At 51.5% G+C, this 20,376-nt stretch overlaps 1 protein-coding gene across 2 annotated transcripts in view; it reads right to left on the minus strand.

The window, feature by feature from the left end:
* Positions 1–18,534, minus strand: part of FOXO3 (forkhead box O3) — a 110,718-nt gene extending 92,184 nt beyond the window's left edge. The window contains exons 1-2 of one of the 2 annotated variants that reach the window (XM_075554691.1): positions 18,288–18,534; positions 16,476–17,210 (exon numbers count right to left, since the gene is read on the minus strand). In XM_075554691.1, coding sequence (XP_075410806.1) covers positions 16,476–17,090 — 615 coding nt within the window. In that variant the 5' untranslated portion in view covers positions 17,091–17,210; positions 18,288–18,534. Of the gene's footprint in view, positions 1–16,475; positions 17,398–18,287 lie in introns of those variants that run through there. The other variant, XM_075554692.1, reaches the window with a different exon arrangement.
* Between the last annotated feature and the right edge of the window lie 1,842 nt (positions 18,535–20,376).

Genomic DNA, 20,376 nt, shown 5'->3' on the forward strand with positions numbered 1-20,376 from the left:
TGCATACCGAGTGGCTCCTTTGGCACTGTCCCCCGGGAAGGTGTTTGGGAGCCTTGGCCAGTACAGCAGGCTCACGAGGACCTGAGAGGAGGTAAAATGCAGGCGCTACATCGGTGTTACATGTCAACAGACACCACCAGAGGCATCTGTTCGCTTTTCCCACTCTTGTCAGGATTGTAAAATCAGTAAGGCGTGGTAATTTTGACCACGGGCTCTGCAACTATCACCAGGGGAACCCCACAAAGGCAACAAATGACAAAGCCATGGGTCTCGAATGACAGCGTGAGGCAGAATCACCTGGCGAACTTGGGAAAACAGATTGCTGGGTTCCGTTTCTGATTCAATGGGTCTAGGGTGGCTCCCAAGAAGCTGCATTTCCAGCAAGTCTCCGGAAGACATTGATGCTGCTGACTGGGGGGGTCATGCTTTAGAGCCACACGCTTACACCATGAGTATGTGGAGTGTCCGTCCCCCCATGTCAGATTAGGCCACACAAGAGGGACGGTAAACCTATGGGTCTCGAGTTCCAAGTCTCATGCTACGACCTGAAATGGCACGCTCTCTTCTTATGAATTCCTAGAGTACACTCACTGGAGTCCAGTTGGTCACAAGGAAAAGCAGCGGGAGTTGGGATCTTTTTTGAAACCACATACATTTATACAAAAGAAACAGTGGAGGGCGAGGACCTAGTTAAATATAGTTTGTTGTAACGATGCCCTTGTCTTAAAAGCCAACTGTGCTTTTAAGTTCCAACCCCACAATACTTCACTGCCATCGAGTCGATTCTGACTCACAGTGACGCTATGGGGCAGGGAACAACCACTCCTCTGGGCGACTCGGCGGGAGTCGAATGCTTCACCTTTCTCCCTCGGAGTGGCTGGTGGTTTCACACTGCTCACCTTGTGGTTAGCAGTCCAACAGGGAACCCACTACACTATCCCTTTGTTACATGTAGTTGTCATGAAGCGTAGCAAATTCCCTCCTCCCATAAAAAAGAGGGTAGAAACAGATCTGAACAGCAAAACTAAAGCAGCTAATCACCGCCACAGCCCAAATCTCACTTGGGTCTCTAAGACGATGGATCTACACTCTGGTTGTAAGTTGTAAAATACACCCAGAGCGTCTGACCTAATTGGTTTAGATGGGGCCTAGACACTGGCTTCTTTTTTTTAGAAGCGTCCCTAGTGATTCTGAAAGGCATCCAGGGTTGAGAGCCACTGATGTAAGAGAAAGGTCATGGAGAGATAATAGGAGGGATGAGAAGAGCATCAGTAAGGCTTCGCTAAACAATGCCTGGTGGGACATAAATGGGGGGGGGGGGGTACAACAGCTGAGAGCAATTAAGACAAATGAAAATAAGGCTCTTGGATTCTGAGCAATTCATCCAGAGATCAACACAATGTGGGTCTCTCACTCAGGCTCCATGACCAAGAAGGGGGTCTTTGTTTGCCAAAGCTGGATAGCAGAGAGCGGTCCAAAGATTTTTAACAAGGTGCACTCTCTCCTTTAGGAGGGCTCATCACAAGCAACTTGGGGCAGCGACCTTTCAACAAGTCACAAACAAGTCGACTAGCAGTTGACTTTGAAATCATGTGCCAGAAAAACAATAAAATTGGTCCAAAGTATCTTGCCTGAAATAAGGCTCTTTCTTGGAAAGGGATGAGACTAAAGAGGACTGATTTAGATGGTTCAGTTCAGCAGAGGACATGCATCTACTCAAAAAAGGAGGCTGTAAACTTATCTTTATCGGACAGGCCTGAAGATAGAAGGCCTGATCTAGGCCACTAATTTCAAGAAACAGTATACTGCTAGTGCACCTAGGGAGTGATCTATCAGGAGCTTAAGTGGCCAAGTTTGCTAAAGCAAGCACACTCACACTGGTGTCAGCCCCAAGGCAGCTTAACCCACTGCATCTTCATAAATCCAGCCCGTGTCTCTCGGAGTTAAACAATGTCTCTCAACCCCCAGTGGTGGATTTTTTTTTTTAAAGAAATGCAGAAAAACTCTTGGGTCCAGACTTTCAGTTCTCACTTAATAAAAATGTTATCTTGCTTAAAATGTCACTCGTCCGTTTATTCGCCTGGCAAGTGCGTTGTTGCTGCCAGTGGGCCGGGCTGAACAAGAACTCCTGCCGTGTCCCGTCTCATCGTACCTAGCGAGTGTCCCGCAGAAAGGGAAACCAACTGCCGACCTAGGTCCAAATGTGTAAAGGGCGAAACCAACAGGGCCTTGACTTGGAAACGAATGTTTGCTCGCAGGACGCCCCCAAACACCTCCTTAGAAAGTGAAAATTCCCCAAGACCTACAGCACCCAACTCCAAACCCACCTCCCTGCCACTCAGGGAATTCCGATTCCTTGCGATCCTACCAAACAGAGCAGCAAGCCTCCTCTTTCCCCACAGGTGCAGCAGCCGGTGGCTCGAACTGCTGACCTTGGCCTTAGCAGGCCAGAGGGCAAAGCTCTACGGTCCCCCCCAACCCCCCCGTCCCCGGGGTTCCAAGAGTTTACTTCAATCAGGTGTTTTTGTTTGCGTGTTGGTTTCCTTAAGGAATTTACCAATACAAAGATGTCTAAGGCTAAGATGGGTGAGAAATCATCTCTTTTCTTTAAAAAAATGCATTAGAAGGAAAATAGACTACAGAGGAATTTTTTAATTAATGAAAATAAAAACGAAAGAGAGGAAGAGGAGGTGAGCAGGGCAGGCTTGAAGCATCAGTCAGCACCAGCTGAGTAAGAAACATGGAACTGAGACAATTACCCAGGCAGCTTAGGAGGAACGGAATAATTCTTTTCTAAACCCATCATTAGGACATTGGGGAGGGGAGGGGAGGGGAGGAGAGGGGAGGGCGAGGGCAGTTTGAGAGTTGAATGATCTGAATTAATGACTTAACTATACCATTGATCTTTTAAGAACAGTTCTAGTTTTCAAGGTGACATCCAACAAGCTCGAGGACACATACGTTGCTAACCTTCGGTCCACCGCCCTCCACGCACCGCACACTGGCTACATTCAGTCATCAGGGAGCTCCGTCCTGCTCGCTCCGCATTTATCACAGGGTTCCAGTCTAGCCTCTGGACATTATCCAGACACTGCCTGCTGTCTCACCCCACAGCTGAGCGTCCCGAACATTTTCTCAACATGCACAAAGTAGCATGGGGTAGCTAGACCAGTGTTCTGCTAGCTGCATTTTGTCTTGGGCACATTCTTACAGCCAATTAAAAGCGCCATTTAGGGCTTGCTCCTACATAGTTTTACCTTGAAGACAAAGCAGTAGGCTCTTCGATAAACACTTTAACCTGGCCAGCGACTGGTTACGCAACATGTTCTGTTTCTGCTTGGCAGCCTGCCTTTCAGCCCTTAAGTAACTGCATTTCAAACAGGCTACCACCTCGCGAAATATTTTTAATACCTTTAATTATAAGATCTGATTTGGCAGGCAAACTTCTGCCAGGAACTTCTTCTAAGTGGTTGGGAGATTTTGTTCTGTTTTGTGGTGTTTCCCTTCCCACCCCCATCCCCCAAAAAAATCCACTTTTCTTGGTCTTGCAACCTCTCTTCTTGCCCTCTGACCTGAAGTCTATGGAGGCACAGGTGATCTGATCTCCTGGGGCAGCAATGTGTGAGAGGGCGGCCCAGCCCAAAGAATTCCTACACGCCATGTTATCACTCTAGTATTTCTAACTCGTACACTGTGTGTCTGATGCTGGGGATACACTGTGGTCACACCAGGCAGTGGCCAAACAGGAATGGGAATCCCCAAACCATCAGGTTTCCCCGGAATCTCCTTAATTAGCAGCCACTCCCTCCACTCCCCAACTAAAAGTTCAGACCCAAGCTCCATCTTTAAAAGTTGCTAAACCACCAAGCCAAACTCAATGCCGCCAAGTCCATCCCAACTCACCATGACTCTACGGGCAGAGTAGAGCTGCCCCCACAGGGCTTGCCGGGTGCTCACCTTACAGAAGATGACAGCCACCTCTTTCTCCCATGTGGCGACTGATGGGTTCAAAGCAAGTGCTTGCTTAACCTCTGCACCAAAAATGAATAGCTCATGCAAAAATTAAAAAAAAGGAAAGGAGCCAAAAAAGCACGGGTCCAACCAAGTCCGTCCCCGATGCGTACACACGTCTGTGGCCACAGGAACTCAAAAGCTAAGCATTTAAGATACTGTCGTAAAGGAGCGTGAAGACTAATAGCAATAGATGTAAAGAACATGGCAGATAATAGAAGAAAAGGCAAAGGCTCCGGAGCCAGAGAAACCGGGTCTTTGAATCCAAGCAAGTTACGGTATATGCTCGAGTATAAGCCACCCCAAATATCAGCCAAGGCACCTGATTTTACCCCAAAAACTGCCTTAAAAATGTGCTGGAAAACTCGGCTTATACACGAGCGTATACAGCATACGGTACTTTGACGTCAAAGCCATCTCCTAGTCTCACATTGGCATTCAGAGTTAAATGCCTACCTTGGAAAGGCAGTATTAGATGTTTTAAAAAAATGAGATGCATACTTAACACACAGTAGGTGATCAACAAAATAAATCACAGCTACTATTACCATTATCATAGGCCTAAGAATGTCCTGTACAGAATACCTAGGCCTAAGAATGTCCTGTACAGAATCATCCTCTTTTCATTGTAAAAAACAATGTCTCCACTATATAACCATGGCTCTCTTCCCCAAAAATACCATTTTGGAATTTCAGAATGAGCAGGTACAATTCTGATTCTTAAAGAATGTCCATGCAGCACCCAACCATACTACCAATGAGTAGATTCCAACTCATAGTGACCCTGTAGGGCAGAGTAGATATAACTGCTCCTAAGGGTTTCTGAGACTGTAACGAGGGCAGGCAGCCTTGTCTTTCGCCCACAAAGGGACCTAGAAAACACATTCTATTGCTGTAAAGAAGCCCGTGCTCTATGCTTCAACAGAAGCATGATCTCTGGCCACGTATGACTTTCATAAACTCAAGCACAGAACGAGCTGAAGGGCCTTCAGAGATACACTGAATTAGCCCTACTAGCATCATCAACAGTGAGGGGCCTCATGAGTCCATCTCCTCAAGTCCTAAAGAGAAGGGAGCATTCTTTCTGTACTGTTCTTCCACCAGGATCCTCAACTCCTCTCTCCCCTCAAAGGCAGACTATTCTAGACCACAGCCATTCACCAGATGACATCATCTGAGTATAGACCTCAAGTCCCCACTCAAAGACACGGTCATCGCAGCAGCATCATAAAGCAAGCCAAGAAGAAACTCAACATGGTGGAGAGCGGGGACAGCCCAATCAGATGGTTAGAGACGGGAAGGAGGTACAAGTGTGGTCGCAAGATAAAGCACAAATCCTAGAAGTTCGATGAAACCAAGGAGACGCCATGCCCTGCCATCACTGAAGGATGACTGGAAAACAAAAACACAAACTGGAATTGCCAGAAAGTAGCCTAAGAATGATGAATGGCGTTTTACTATGAACTTTAAGGAAGGCTTGTTCAAATCGTCTCTACCTACCTTCTAGGCCTGTCTTGTCCCTCTCTTCCATCCCTATCCCTATGCTCCCAAGTAAAATAAGCCACCACCACCACCAAAGTCAGAGGCAGAGTGAAGGGAGTAGTCTTTGACTACGAAATCAGAATTTAAAATAAATGACATTTTCTCTTGCCAGCGGGAATCTGTGAAACCTTGAAAAATACCGGAAGCCTGTATCAAAACAAGAGCTAGACTACAGATCATTCCGCCGATCCAAACATCCGACCCAAATGCACTGCCATCCAGTTGATTCCAACTCACAGCGACCCCTGTGGGTTTCCCAAGCTGCTGATCTGTACGGAAGAAAGCCGCATCTTCCTCACTGGAAGCAGCTGGTGGGTTCAAACTGCTGACCTTGTGGTTAGCAGTCCAATGTAGAACTCACTATGTCGCCAGGGCTTCTTAAACATCGGAGAGCTCTGTAAAAGTCTGGTATTAGATGCATATGAACATTCATATCTTTTTTCAGAAGAGGAGCAAAAAACTAAAGCCGGGGAAGACATTTTTCAGGTAAGTGTGTGTTGTTTCAAATCTCGAACTATTTGGGGATTGGAGGTGGACCACCAGCCACCTAACACAACTTTAAAAAAGTTATTTGTTGGAGTGGGGGTGGATTTTTTACCCTGCCCCCACCCCAATGATCCTTTTCTAATAATGTCATAAACTCACATCACAGCACCACATATCAGAGCTTTTTCCATGTAGTCAAAGCTTTATTTTAGCTAAGGGGGGTGGGGGGGAGTACTTGAAATTAGCTTAAAGATTTGTGTACTCCCTCTGCTGGCTCTGAATTTAAAGTAAATTCTCAGTGGCTTCAGGAGCCGAATTATTTCATTTCACTGACATCTTAAAACACATGGTAAAATATGGTGCGGATCCTCCCGCCACAAAAGTCTTCGGAGAAATAAATAAGAAATTCCAAAGCACACACTGGAAACTGCCATCTCGGTTGGATTTATTATATATGCGCTCTGGAGGGAAAGTAAACGTGTTTGTTTGTGTGAGGGAGGGAGCCACTTTCTTCCTCCCTGCTAGGAACCCGAGGGAACATTTGGACATGGCGAATCCCTAGAAGAACACCTGCAACTTCATCCCGAGTCGTGACCTTTCTGCCTAGGGAAGGAGACCTGCTGGCACAAGCAGTTAAAGCCCTCAGAAGCTCAACAAGGATGCAGAAGGTTCAAACCTGCAAGCCACCCCCCTGGAAGAAAGCGGAGACCTTCTACTTCCTGAAAGAGTTACAGTCTTGGGACCCCTGGGGAACACTTCTGCTTGCCCTCTCAGGTCACTATGAGTCAGAAGCTACTTGACAATGGTGGATTTGATTTGGGTTTTGGTTGATCAGTGCAGGCCAAAAATTATTAGAAGGGCCATAGCTCATCGGAGAAGTCAACTGATTTCACTTTCTTAACATTATTCCAAAATAAGTAACTATCACACTCTCAAGAGTCAAACTTTAATTTTTAAAAATTAGCTTTTTGTACTGGATCCACATGCCAAGCATATATTTGTGTTTTATTAGGAAGGAGTGATACATCACAATACCCTGTAGATGTCTGCTATTGTACTTCTTTTTCTGATTAAGGAAACTAGGCTCCTGGGAAATGAAAGCTGTCTGGTCCAGGAAAAAAAAGTTTATTCCAACAACCGCCTTTGTAGAAATGGAAGAGCCAACCCAGCCGTTCATGGGCAACTGCAGGGAGCCCAGAAAAGCCAAGCCAATGGCAATGCCATTAGTCCTTGGGGAAATGCAAGTCAAGGCCATGATAAGGTATCACTTCATTCCTTTAAAATGATTACTATTCAGAAAAACAAATACAATAAATACAAGGAGGGTTAAGATAGTATGTGGGATTTTTTTCCATTAACTTTTAACTCCATTTCCCCCCAAAACTCTTTGAAGCCCCTTTGTACTAGAACCTCCATCCACTGTTGGTGAGAATGTAAAATAGCGCAGCCAGTGCAAAAAAAGCACGAAGGTTACTCAGCAAGTTAACCTCCGCACGAGTGCACGGCCCAGCAGTTCTGCTCCCAGGTACATCGCCAAGAGAACCGGAAGCAAAGACTCAAGCAGACACTTGAACATCAATGTTCACTTCAGCATCAGTCCCAGTACCAAAGAGACAAAAGCAACCGAAGTGTCTGACAAAATAGACATAGTGTATATTCAGATATTTGTGAATACATTATCCAGCCGTAAAGAGAGATGAAGCCTTGATACATGCTACAGTAGAGACGAACCTTGAAGACATTATGCTGAGTGGAATAAATCAGACACAGAAGGACAAACATGTACAAGCCCATTGTGGTTGTGGTAGCTGCATAATCTGTTGTCAATTTGAGCCTTAAGAGTGAAGGGGTGGAGGTTAGCCTGTTAATCATGTTGCAGCTTGATGACCTCATTTGAAGGTGCTAAGGAGATAAATAGCTTGCTGGAAGTGGGACAGAGAGACTCCCTGTGAGACATTCCTGATGACAAGCTGCAAGGAGCTACACTGATGCCAGCAGAGCCCTGAGAGCTGTGGGAGCCATGTGACCTGTAGGAGCCATATGGAGACTTCGACCAGCAGTGAGATGCTTCTACTGCCACTGGATCCACAAGACTTCCCGCCCACTGGCCTGTGATCTTCCTGGATTCGGCCTCACTGCATGGCTGCATGAACCTAAAGAGGAACTTATAGACTAGTATTGGACACATGGGCTAATATTGGACTTAAGGACTTGATCTGGCTGGAATGTTTTCCCAATATTCAATTGCCCTTTTATATAAAACTCGTTCTTATTCACAGATGTCCCTGGATTTGTTTCTCTAGTCTACCCAGACTAACACACCCATTTACATTAAATATCTGAAATAGGCCAAAGTACAGGAAACGAGTGTTCATCAGTATTTCCAGGAACTAAGTGAAGAGCGAAGTAGGGAGTTATTACTGCAATTGTACCGAGTTTCTGTTCAGGGAAGTGAAAAAAAAATGAAAATGGATGAAACAGGTAATTGTGGCATTCGATTATACAGGTAATCAGTATTACTGAAATGTGTACCCAAAAGTGGTTAAAATAGCAAATTTTTGGCACACATATGTATTTCACTATGATTTTTTTTTAAGGAGTAATATGCTTGGGGGTCACCAGAGTCGACTGGCATAACCAAGTTCCCAAAGGCAGTCAGTGTTCATTACTCCTACGGTGCTGAAGAGCAATCGAGGTCGTCAAAGCTCACGCGCAGCCATCTAAGGTGTAACTACTGGTCTCTCCCCATCGCGAGGAAAATCAAAGGCCACACAGAAACAGCTGGTCCGATGAACTAATGGAGCACATGAGCATCGGTGGTCTCCATACCCTGGGACACGAACTCGAAGGTGCCCGCCTACCACTACCAGCACTAGAAGGGTCTGGATAGAGTAGGAGAAACATACGGAGCAAAACTCAAAATGATGAAAGATACAAAGTTTACTGATCAGAGACCTGTCAGATCCCTGTGGCTAAGGCCCTCAGTCAACCTTTAGGTTTGGAATGAACTCCCTGGTGGGGCTCAATGTTCAGCCTAAAATGGGGGACAGTAACAAGAATGGGGTATAGCACTCCTTGGACTCAACGGCCAAGTTCAGAGGGTCTGCTGAGGAGGAGGAATGGAAGCAGAAAACACAGGGAGGGAAGAGGTGGGGTCAGTGGCGGTGCACTGAGGGGACTGCAATGGACAAGCTGAAGCAAAACCTGTAGACTCTGTTGAAAGTTGCATGGATGATCTGCTCTGAAAACCTTCACCTAGTTCACAATAAATATGTTCAAAACAAAGAGGGAAATGGTTAGCTACTGAGTCTGGGCAGTGATGTACTCCGAACTGGAGTGTTCTTTCAGAATCACAAGCTTAGGTCCTTCATCAGAAAACTACTGTAACTCACAGAAGGTGCAGACCAGCTCTCCAATGGCCCAGCTCAGGGACCACCAACTCTCTCCTCTCTACATATGACCTCATGTCCCAGAGCACAGACAGAAAACTTCAAATACAGCTGAGGTGGATGCCCCCGATGCTGAACCTTACAGGGAAAAAACTCATGTTACACACAAGCACTGCTCCTGTGAAAAGTGACGGACACTTTAAGCCACACGATTCTATGGTGAGTCTTTCTAGATCATTAATAAAAATGTACATGTTGCAGGCTGCATGAAACGGGGGTACACTTACACAGGGCTATCTTGAGAACTCACTGATGTGGCCGAGGACCACTTTTCTCCTAATGAAATGCCATTCCCAAGATCACGTCTCTCTGTTTCTCCAATGGGGAGTGACTGGCGCTTTGGGAGTTTTCAGTCTTCCACACTAGGGCACGTGACCCTCCATGGATAATCCCACAGATACCATTTACTCACTCCCATCGCAGCCACATCAAGGCTAGGAAGTTTGAGGCAGGCTTCCATCACCGCCTTCGTGACTGCAAGTCTCCAAAGGACTCCACCTATGACATCACCACATTCCTCCATCCCAGCTCCTCTCTCAGGTCAGGGTCCCAGAACAAGGCCATTGGCACAGGCTGAGAACGTAATCGCCCAAAGGCAGTCCCAAGCATCAGGTGTGCTTGCTGGTCTCACGGACGACTTCCCTGCTTTCCGGACTCCTGCCCTGCGCTTAGGAATATGCAAGAGTCAAAGGAAAAATCACCAGAGCAAAAGCCAGGGCTCATAGGGCACACAGTGTCGGCAAAGAAGCTGACAGAGGAGGCTCCCTCAGCAAGGTAAGCTGAGAGTCCTCTGGCTACTCTGGAGCGAGCGGGTCCGGAGAGGAGGAGAGCAGGTGAAGTAAGAGCCTGCAGAAGCTGAGGCCCGCACGCTGACTCAAGCAGCAGTGACACCCACGGGTTCCCAGCAGACACTGGAACGGAGGCAACCTGGGCTCGGGTGGACACACTCTAAAGGTCACTTCCACTAGCTGTGCGGTCTGGGGCCGGTCACTCACTTCTGGCCTGGCTGTTCACCTACCAGTGAAGTCGTTACATGATCTTTCAGTTCTGAATTCTAAGCAAAAGCAGCCACGCAGATGAGTCAGCACTACCCAGGCTCCACACCCATTCACACAGAGGCCGTCTGGGGGACCCTGAGATAGTCCAGAGCCACAGGGGTACTCACGTCTAAGCCAGGCCGATGTGGGACAGCCGGGAGTCATGGGGACGGGAGGCCTTGAGCCCCCAAAGCAAGCGACTTAACGTCATCTCCAAGCCAGCCTGCACCACCAACCTGACCTGGGGAACTGTCCTGCAGAGAGCTTGGGTGCTTGGGAAAGCAGAAGTGTAGATGTGAAAGAGGCAGGGGAATAGACGCCGCCCGACCATACACGTTCACAGAGCACAGATTTATGTTTAGTCTCATCCTCCCTCATCGGAAGGTGATGTCCCGTGGACTGGAACCTGCTCCACCACGATTACTCACTACACAACCTCTGGGCCCGGCAGACGGCCCGGCGCACAGTATGCCTTGGTCAGCACTTGCTGAACGACATGGGGCACGTGATGCAAATGGCTAAGAAGGGGTTTTTCTCTTGCCACCAATACGAACTGTGATTAGATACACAATCCCCCAGCACCTTCGACAGCAGCAACCAGTCCAGGTGGCTCTGAGACCTCTGGGTCTCAGGGACTGGTGAGGAGGGAAACGGGGAGAAGCATGTCCGTCTCCTGCAGGCAAGGGCAGGGGACACGAAAGCAAAGCAGGGACTCCCACGTTGTCTCCAGCCCTGGAAATCGGGAGTCTGCAGCACCAGCGTTTGTGAGGAGGCCGAGCAACATGCCCAGGCCTCCAGTCTTATCTCTGCATCCGCATCGGTTCTGCGGACTGGTGTCTGCTCAACTTGTTCCAGAGCCGGTGTGCGGCTGCAGCAGGACAGGGCCTCGTCGCTAATTGTCAAAGATAAAAACACAAGAAAATAACTAAAAGAAACCTTGAAGGTTTTTTGGAGTACGAATCCCAAGCAGAGTATCGAAATGTTTCACTATAAGATGTTCTTCTATGGTGTCATTTTCTTAAAATAGAACCCTCCTCTAAAATCTCCTAAAAATAAGTCTGCTGTAGTTTTGTTTCATTTTGTAAGGAGGAGGTAAGCGCAGCCAAACAAACCCGGTGCTTCATGTTTAAAGGGCCTCTGAGCGACATGGGGCTCACGGGTCCAGGTCTAAAAGGGGCCGATTTCTTCATTTCATAGGTCGATGACACAGCTTTGAAAAAGAGGAAAACCAGTCCCCCGAGTGCGCTGCTGCAGGAGGAAGAGGAAGTACGCGAGCTGAGAATCACTGACAAAGACAGCCCTGCCAAAGGAAGTTACCCAACCGCATGTAGCAACCTGGGCCGAGCAGAGGGCAGATTCTTCAGACCAGGCCACCCCGGGCCCTTTGTGAGTGACTCCAAGATGCGACCCAAGTCACTCATGACGGCATGTCACCCTGGCATTATGATAATAACTCGGTCATTTTGGAAGCTTAGCATGATTTCAAAGGGCATACTAAATGTTTCACAGGACCTTCCGAAAGGAACTGGACGCATGAATCCAGGGACTGGCGACCTAAATGAGGACCTAAGTAAGGGTCCTATGCCCGAGCAGCCCCCCTCTCTCTCCACCTGGAGGAGAAGCCACGAGGGTACAGGTGGCCCACCTGGAGGAAGGCTCCAGGTCTTCAAAGAATTTTGCTCTGCAGCGGCAGCGGCGTTAAGCACCTGCCAAGCGGTGGGAATCGCCAGAGAAAGCTGCCTGACATGGAAGTGCCTGGACCAGTCGGTGTGGGCAGGGGTGTGGGGGTGTTAGGGGCAAGCAGGCTTCATCCGGGTAGGCTCTGGAGGCCCAGAGGTACCTGAAGGACAAGAACCAGTAGACTTACAGGTGCAGGGCAAGGATGCTGAAGATGAAAGGAAATGTAGCCTCTTCCCTGGTTGTGCACTGCTACTTAACACCTGAGGTAAGGGAGCCTGTGTGGCGGCCATCACACCTTGCCATGCTACACTAAGCGCCTGACCGGCGCTTCATGGTGACCCTGAAGGCCAAAACAGAACTGCCCCACGGGTGCAAGGCTGTAAACCTTTACAAAAGTAGCTGGCCTCATCCTTCTCCACAGACGAGGGCATTAACTACTGAACCACCAGATCTTCCTACGTGTCTGACAAACAAAAGGTAACCGACTGCTCCCTCCTCCTGCTAGGAACCTACACTGGCCGGCATGGGCAGCTGCACAACATGAGCAATGTGGAGGGGCTTCGAGAGTCCTTGGGGAAATTCTGTTACCTTGTACCTCGACTCCCCCATGAACTTTAATCATGTGCACTTCCAATGCTGAAATAACACACTTTTAGATTGAGAAGCAAATGTGCTTTTCAGGAACCCAACCTCTCCTCACCGTGGAATGAATGACTCATTACTCAGTAACCGATGCCTCAGAGAGCGATTTACAGAGGGAAACATTGTAATCCCGGACAGAGACCCCTAGACCTGGGAGTCCTAATGACCTCTGCGTGCTAGGGAAGCCGGTCCACTCTCCAAGAATCAGCTTCTTCACCGGCAAAGCAAAGGGTTTGGACAGGTCAGCACACTGCATTTTGGCCAAATGATGGAATCGTCTAAGAAACAAACCAACAAATACCAACGCTGAATCACACTAGTCTAATTAAGTCATATTCCTGGGTTCTGGGTTGGGTTTGATGGTTTGTTTGTTTGTTTGTTTGTTTTTGAGGGCCTAAGGTGATTCAACTAAGTGGCTAGGCTTGAAAACCACTGGTCCTGAACCCCAAGCCCCTTTTCCAGTTTTCACTCTCTGACCCTTGGGTGATAAGTCTGGTTACAGGAGCTCATAACATCATGATTCTAACAAAAGAAGATCTAGTACTGTGCTCTAGGTTTATCAGAATTCTAGACATTTTTAGAAGTTAAATCTCCAATGCACAACTCAGTGTGAAAGTGGTGTGGTTTCCATGCACATGCATGCTTCCAAAATGACTAATCACAACAGGAATCAAGTCGTGAAACTTGGAAGCGTGGAAATGGGTCACATTAGCTATCGACCTCTCTTTCCCTCTTCTTCCACCCCCTCAAAGCCACAAACGCAAAAAGGTTGGCTATTAGTCATAATGAGAATACGAAACCAGTCCCATTTTCAAAGGACCTTCTCCATCATCAAAGATTTGGAAGTTCCTGCATGGCTGCATCTTTTGAGGAAGGTCATCTTACAAAAACTCTTGAACTAAATTATATCCCTACAGTCTTCAAGGATTAGTTGCCATATGATACTAAGAAAAGGAACTGAGGTAAAACTTTAACCATTTCAAAACCAAATTAGTGTCTGCATTTAGTTTTTGTGAAAAATCAAATATTTTCAGTAATGGTAGGGATTTTGAATAAGATCAGCTTTTTCTGTGGTAATAGGGATTTTGGTGTGATTAGTGGGACACATGTGTCCCGAGGGGTCTGTAGAACTGCTGAGATGAATCCTGTTTCTTTAGATTCAGACCAATACACGGGTCCCCACCAGATGGCAGCACACACTACAAATGGGGTCACGGCTTCCCACTAGGACCCCCCCCCCCCCGAAACAAAAAATGTAGGTGGGTACTATCTGAAGGGGGCTTCAAAAAGTGTGGAAAAATGACACAAACTTGAAGACCCCTCGTATGGGCTATCAAAGGGTCAAAATAAAAATAATCAAATGTGTGTGTGTCCTGTATTAAGGATATTAAGCCCTGAGAATTTTGATTTACAATCTTTCATAAAGTTTGAGAGAGAGAAAGATGCAAAAGCAGGGAAGGGAAAATGAAACCGAGATTAAGAAAATGGTTATGACATTAAACCACACAGTTTATAACTGGCCCCAAATCTCTTGCAAATCCGGCAAGTTATGTGGAAATACAACTAACCAAGTCTTAATTAATGGCTACTCTTAGTAATACTACCTTATTACATAAATTGTCTTTTTTTAAAAATGCTATTAAACTAACACCTTAAACACAATGGCAAGAAATGTTATTTATGAAAGTAAAATTACTTTTGTAATCGTAAACATAAAAAAGGTGCCAACCCTTTATATGCTCACTTTTTAACTACATAAGTTAAAAGTCAGCTAAACTTTGAAACAGATTCTTTGCGCTAAATTCAAAATCATACAGGACTAAATTTCAAAACTGAGCAATTTGAAAAATATGCCAACCTTCTAAATCTACGCTGTAAGGTCAAAGAAACTGATCCTATCCTGACACTGTACATGGACTTGTTAACCCCACCACCCACTTGGAAACCCAGAATGAAAAACTATCAAGTTAGCACTGCTTTGAAATGGAAATAACTCTCATCCTTTATGCAAATTCTTGTGTAAAACAGAAAAATTAGATTAAATTTAAGGGTCATTTTAGATCAGTATCTGCCAAGAGAAAGTAGGTATGTGCAATAACGTAGAAAATACATTTAGCTTTTAAAAGTTATCTAAACACAGCCAGTCTCTCCAAAACTAGCTGTTAAAAACAAACCACTGTGTTTGCAAAGCTTTCCTTTAAAAGTACATTAAAACCCTCAATGCTCCAAGTTCTTCAGTATTTTTCATCCAATCTTCTTTCTAGCGTGTCAAAACACTCCTCTAGCTAAGCTACACTGGTCTTCCTGTACACACTTAGGAGAACCCAGGAGGGCATGGGCCTCCTCAAAGATCATAAAGAAGCAGAAGGAAGAGGCTCCCTCTTTAATGTATTTTTTAATGGAAAAGAAGAGATACATCCAAATAGGCTGATAGTGGACGCTTATCTCTAATTATGCAAGGCTCTCTTGCCTGGTGGAGACACATTCATATCTGGTGGGGTGGAGTCAGGGAGGGTGGGGTGCCCAGGTAGAGCGAAGCAACTGGATAGCTACAGCCCAGCAGGGGCAGAGGAGTTCATTTCTTCGGATGCCCAACTGCAGGAAGTCATTACATCATAGGTCTTTCCACACCTCTCTCCCTACCACGTGTCCTGCGCCCCAAGAGTCTGAAAAGGAACCATAATCTCACTCTTCAGGTTCACTCGGTAGAAGCCATTACCACCAGGCTCTGACATCAAGGCTGCCTCGCTCCCGCCCAGGTGCAGCGCAGGCCCCAGTCCTCCACACCTGGACACACACACACCTGGACACGGACACACACACACCCAAACCGCCGCCACCCCCGCCTACCGCCAGGCTTCAGCAGGCGTGGGGCAGCCAATCTGCGCTTAAGTGGCTTAGGTGGCACGGCTGGCTCTTTCCGAGCCTCAAAGAACGCTTAGGCGGCTCGGTGCGGCAGGCCTGCTTGGAAGATACCCTTGAGGAGTCGGGGTGTCAACACCAGCAGAGAAAGAGCGCACCCCCTCTCCGCTGCCCCCACCCCCTCAATAAAGGGTAGGCTTTTTCTACTGAGATTGAAGCGCCTGTGGAGTTTACACCCACAACAAGCCCGAAACTTGGACCAAAAGGTTCTCAAGCAGCCATGGACAGAGCGCCCTGCTCCTGTGACCACATAGCCAAGCGCTCCTCCGGCGACGGACCCCAAACATCCCGCACTGCCCCCCACCCTACACGCCGCCCGCAGTGTCGCATCAGCCCCCCACACTAGGCTAACTCCACTCCAAAGTTGGCGCGAACCTACCTCCTCAGCGCTGCTTGGGAATCCAGCAAAGGCACTCCGGCGCGGCCTTCCCTGGCCCTCGCCCGGGTCCCTGGCCCTTCTCCTCACCTGGCCATTCCCGGGGCTTCCCCGGGTGCCCCCTGCCCATCCTCCCTCCCTCCCAGGCTGCCCTCAGGTATGCCTCCTCCAGAGTCGCGCAGAAAGCACACCCAAAGCCTCGCAGCGGAAGCTCCCGCTCCCAGCCCGCCTCCCCGGTGCCCGGAGGCGCGCTCTGAGGAGCCCGAGAGAGGCTTGCGCGCTGCGCAGGAGGCCCGCGAGCCCCGCCGCCCGCCCGGACTGCGTGCTCACCTTCCAGCCCGCCGAGCTGTTGCTGTCGCCCTTATCCTTGAAGTAGGGCACGCAGCGCACCATCCACTCGTAGATCTGAGACAGGGTCAGCCGTTTGTCCGGGGAGCTCTCGATGGCGCGGGTGATGAGGTCGGCGTAGGACAGGTTCCCCCAAGCGTTCCGGCGGGACGAGCATTTCCTCGGCTGCCCGGAGCCCCCGGCCGCCCCCGGCTGCGGAGGTGGCAGGGGCTGCTGAGGCTGCATCGGCGTCTGCGTGCCCCCAATCAGCGCGCCCGCCGCGGGGCTTTGCCCGGACCCGGGGTCCTGTCCTCCAGGAGCCAGCAGCCTGGCCGGGTCTTCCAGGAGCAGCCCCGAGCAAAGCGTGCCGCTCCCGCCGCCGATCGCCATGGCCGAGCCGGCCCCAGCGCCGCCGTCCTCGTCGTCTTCATCGTCCTCCTCCTCGGGGATCATTGAGTCGGCGGCCGCCTCCCCCGAGGGCTTCGCCGGGCTCGCTTGGAGCTCCGGCCTCTGCAGGGGCCACGTACAGGAGCGCGGCCTGCTCTGGGGTTCGAACTCAGGGTCCAGCTCCACTTCCAGCGGCGAGAGCGGGATCGGGGAGGCTGGTGCCTCTGCCATCTTCGCCGCCCGCCCGCCCGCCCGGCGGCTGGGGCTCTCGCGCTCTTCTCTTTCGCCGGGGCGGGGTGCGGCGGGGGAGGGACGGGGCGCCGCGAAGGCTCCGGGCGCAGCCGCCGCCGCCTGGGGAAGCACGAGAGGAGAGAGGAGAATTGGTTATCCCGGGCCGGAGCCGAGTCCTCGCCCGCCGCCGCCTGCAACGCCGGGCGCCCGCCGAGCAGGAGCAGCGGCAGCAGCAGGGGCAGCAGGGGCAGACGGACCTGGAGACGTGCGTTCGCGAACCTGGCGCAGCAGACACCGCCCCCTGGCCAGGCCGCGGAAGAGAGGAGAGCGAATCGCCAGGCTCGCACGGGGCAGCCCCCCCCTCGCTGTCGCCCGATCTGCAGGTCTCTCCAGGGCTAGGTGGCGGGGCGGGGCGGGGCGGGGCGGGGGCGGCGCGGGGGAGGGGCGCGGCCGCGCCTTTAAAGTGGGCAGCGGCCCGCGCTGGCGCAGCCCCGCCGCGGTCCGAGCTCCGGGCCAGGCGTGCGTGCGTTTGTTTATGTTTCGCTCGGGCCCGCTCCAGTGCCTCCCGCGGCGGCGCCGCCAAAGTCTGTGGCGTCTTTAGGCTCTTCTTCTTCCTTTCCCCACCCCGCCTCCTCGGCCGCCCCCCCACCGCTGGTGCTCCCCACCTGGCGGAGGGGCCTAAGCCTCGGGACGGCGCTTTCAGCCCCCGCCTTCGCCCGCGGGCCCGGAGGGAGATCGTGGGTCACTTAAAAAAAAAAAAAAAAGAGGGAACGAAGGGGGACCAGAAGCTCGGCGGGCGTTCGCAAAGGGTCGAGCCGGGCAGGATCGGTCACTGAGCTTCTGTGCGGTTAACCATCCGAGGACGTGTGGCCCCCGCCCCCTCACCCCAGGAACGCGAAAGGAAGGGGCAAATCGGAGCATAAATCTTCCAACAGGTCGGAAGGCGCCAAGTCTCCCGGGCTTCCAGAAAGCCCGGGCCAGCGCGTCCATCACCTCCTTGCTCCCGCTGCTGCCATCTTGACAGTTTCTCTCCCTTCACTCAAGTCCTTTAAAAACACTAGCGGGAGAACACGGGGGTGGGGGCGCACACACCGAGTCCCTGCACGGGAAAAGGGAAGCGCCTGGCCCAGCTCGGAAGCAGATCCGGAGTCACGGGGAGGGAAGGCGGCCGCCCAGCTGCACAGCTCCGGCGCCTACCTGGGTTCCTTCCCTTCAGGGGCGAGGCGGGAGGGCACACAATCCTGCGCGGGCCCCGGCCGCGGCGAGGAGGGGGCGCGCAGCCTCCGCCCGGGGGAGACGCTCGGACCGCCGCCGCAGCCCGCCCGAGGAGCCGCCTGTCAGCCTGCGCGCCGCCGCCGTGCACATTCCTCCTCCTCCCCAGCGAGCAGGGCGGCCGCGGCGGCCACACAAAGTTATAGACACACGCAGGGAGCCTCAACCTAAGCTGACGGCGGGCGGGCGGATCCCCGCCCAGGGGGAGGGCTGGGGCGGCGGGCCGGGTGTGCTGCGCGCGCGCGCGTGTGTGTGAGAGTGCGAGCGTGTGCCAGCTCGCGCGCGCACCCGTGCGGCCCGGCCCCGCGGGGCTGCGGGCGTGGGTGTCGGGGCGCGCGCGGCGGGGCAGGCGCCCTCTCTCCCTCCCACGGGGCTGCAACGGCAACAAAGCGAGGAGGGAATCTGCCAGCGCAGCGCCCTAAGCGCCCCACGGCCCGCAGTGGCGTGGTCTCCCCGGCTCGGGCAGGACTCTGGGCACAGGGGGTCCCCGGCAGGCGCGTCCACTCGCCCGGCTCCGGGCCCGCCCTGGTGTCCGGTTCCCCATTAGAAGCCGACACCAGGTAACACGCGAGATAAGATGCTGACCGCAGATGGCCAGGGTTACCTCGGCGTGGAAAGACTGGCAAACGATGATGTTCGTGCTTACAGGACTTCGATAAACTTGATGCCCTCAGATTGGACCAGGAACCAACTGAGTCTTACCTTGGACGCTGGACCCAAATCGGGTTTCACTTTTCATGGATCTCAGGACGAATGGGGAGAAGCCGAATTAACTCACAAGAAAAGCAAATCATTCCTCATTCCTGACCGCAAGCGCAGCTTCTAAACAACAATGAATGGGAAATAATTTGATTTTGAATTTTTAAAGGACGCTAAAACACCTAGGATGCATATCAAAAAAGAAGATATTCTCCTAGGGTTAGAAGCCCATCTTCAGAAGACCTCACCACGTCCCGTACCCAAATCGCTCATTTGTGGTTTGTGCATTAAGAATGCACCGCAGGCAACACGCACACAAAAGGTCGGCCCACTTGGGTTCATAAATGCCATTTTTTCCCTTATAGAAAATCGTTCTAAACCACCAGAGATTATTTGAGAGATTTGGAATCCGGCTCCACAACAACCCGATACACAAAAAGGGCCAATGGAGCGTACTCCAAAGAGTACGCCCATCGGCACTAATCCGGGCTCCGGGCTTTGCGCAGGGCCCGTCACTCAAGTGACGCGCGGCCCCGCCCCTGCACCAAGCTAGTTCGACGCGTACAAACAGATGATGTCATTGTATCCACACGCGCGTGACCCAGGAGCTCTGCGCCGCGCCGCCATTCGCTGCGCCGCTTACCCGTCAAGCCACGTAGCGCGCTGACTGGCCGCGGCCAGCAATCTCCAGGCCCAGACGCCCCTCTCCGCCCCCCGCCCCCGCCCCCCAGCAAATAATAAACAATCGAGTAAAATTCTAAGGAAGGCAGGAGGGGTGGGAGGAGAGGAGAGAGCGAGAGGGCCAGCCTGGAGCCCATCCTTGGCCGGCTGCCGGAGGGAGGGCCGTGAGAGGCCCGGGGAGGCGGGGAGAAAGCCGACCTGGAGCAACGGGTCCCGCCGCGGCGAGGAGGGGCCGGGGGATCAAAGTTGGGGAGCACTCCGCCGTGTGCGCCTGGTAGTCTGGGGGGCGCTAGGGCCCCGGAGCGTCCAAGCGAGGGGCGGTCCGCGGCCCGCCGAGGGGGAGGAGACAGCAGCGCTTGGGCGGCGCGGGCGGAGTCGGCGGACACGTGCGGGAGGACGAGGGGGCGCGCGCACATGCTCGCCCGGGGCGCGCGGCCCCATCCGCCGCGCGCTTGTTTACCAGCGCACGTGGGTGTTATTTTTAACTGGAATGTTATGCTGGCTGCGCGGGGAGTGGCGGGCGCGTGGGGCCGCCCGCGCTGCCTGGGGGACGCGGCGGGGCCCGCTCGCTGGGCCGAGAGGCTGTCCCCACTTTGCGCAGCTGGAGGCCCGGGTTGGCGAGCTGGACACCCGG

The sequence above is a fragment of the Tenrec ecaudatus genome, chromosome 7, assembly GCF_050624435.1.
Source record: "Tenrec ecaudatus isolate mTenEca1 chromosome 7, mTenEca1.hap1, whole genome shotgun sequence".
Lineage (NCBI taxonomy): Eukaryota > Metazoa > Chordata > Mammalia > Afrosoricida > Tenrecidae > Tenrec > Tenrec ecaudatus.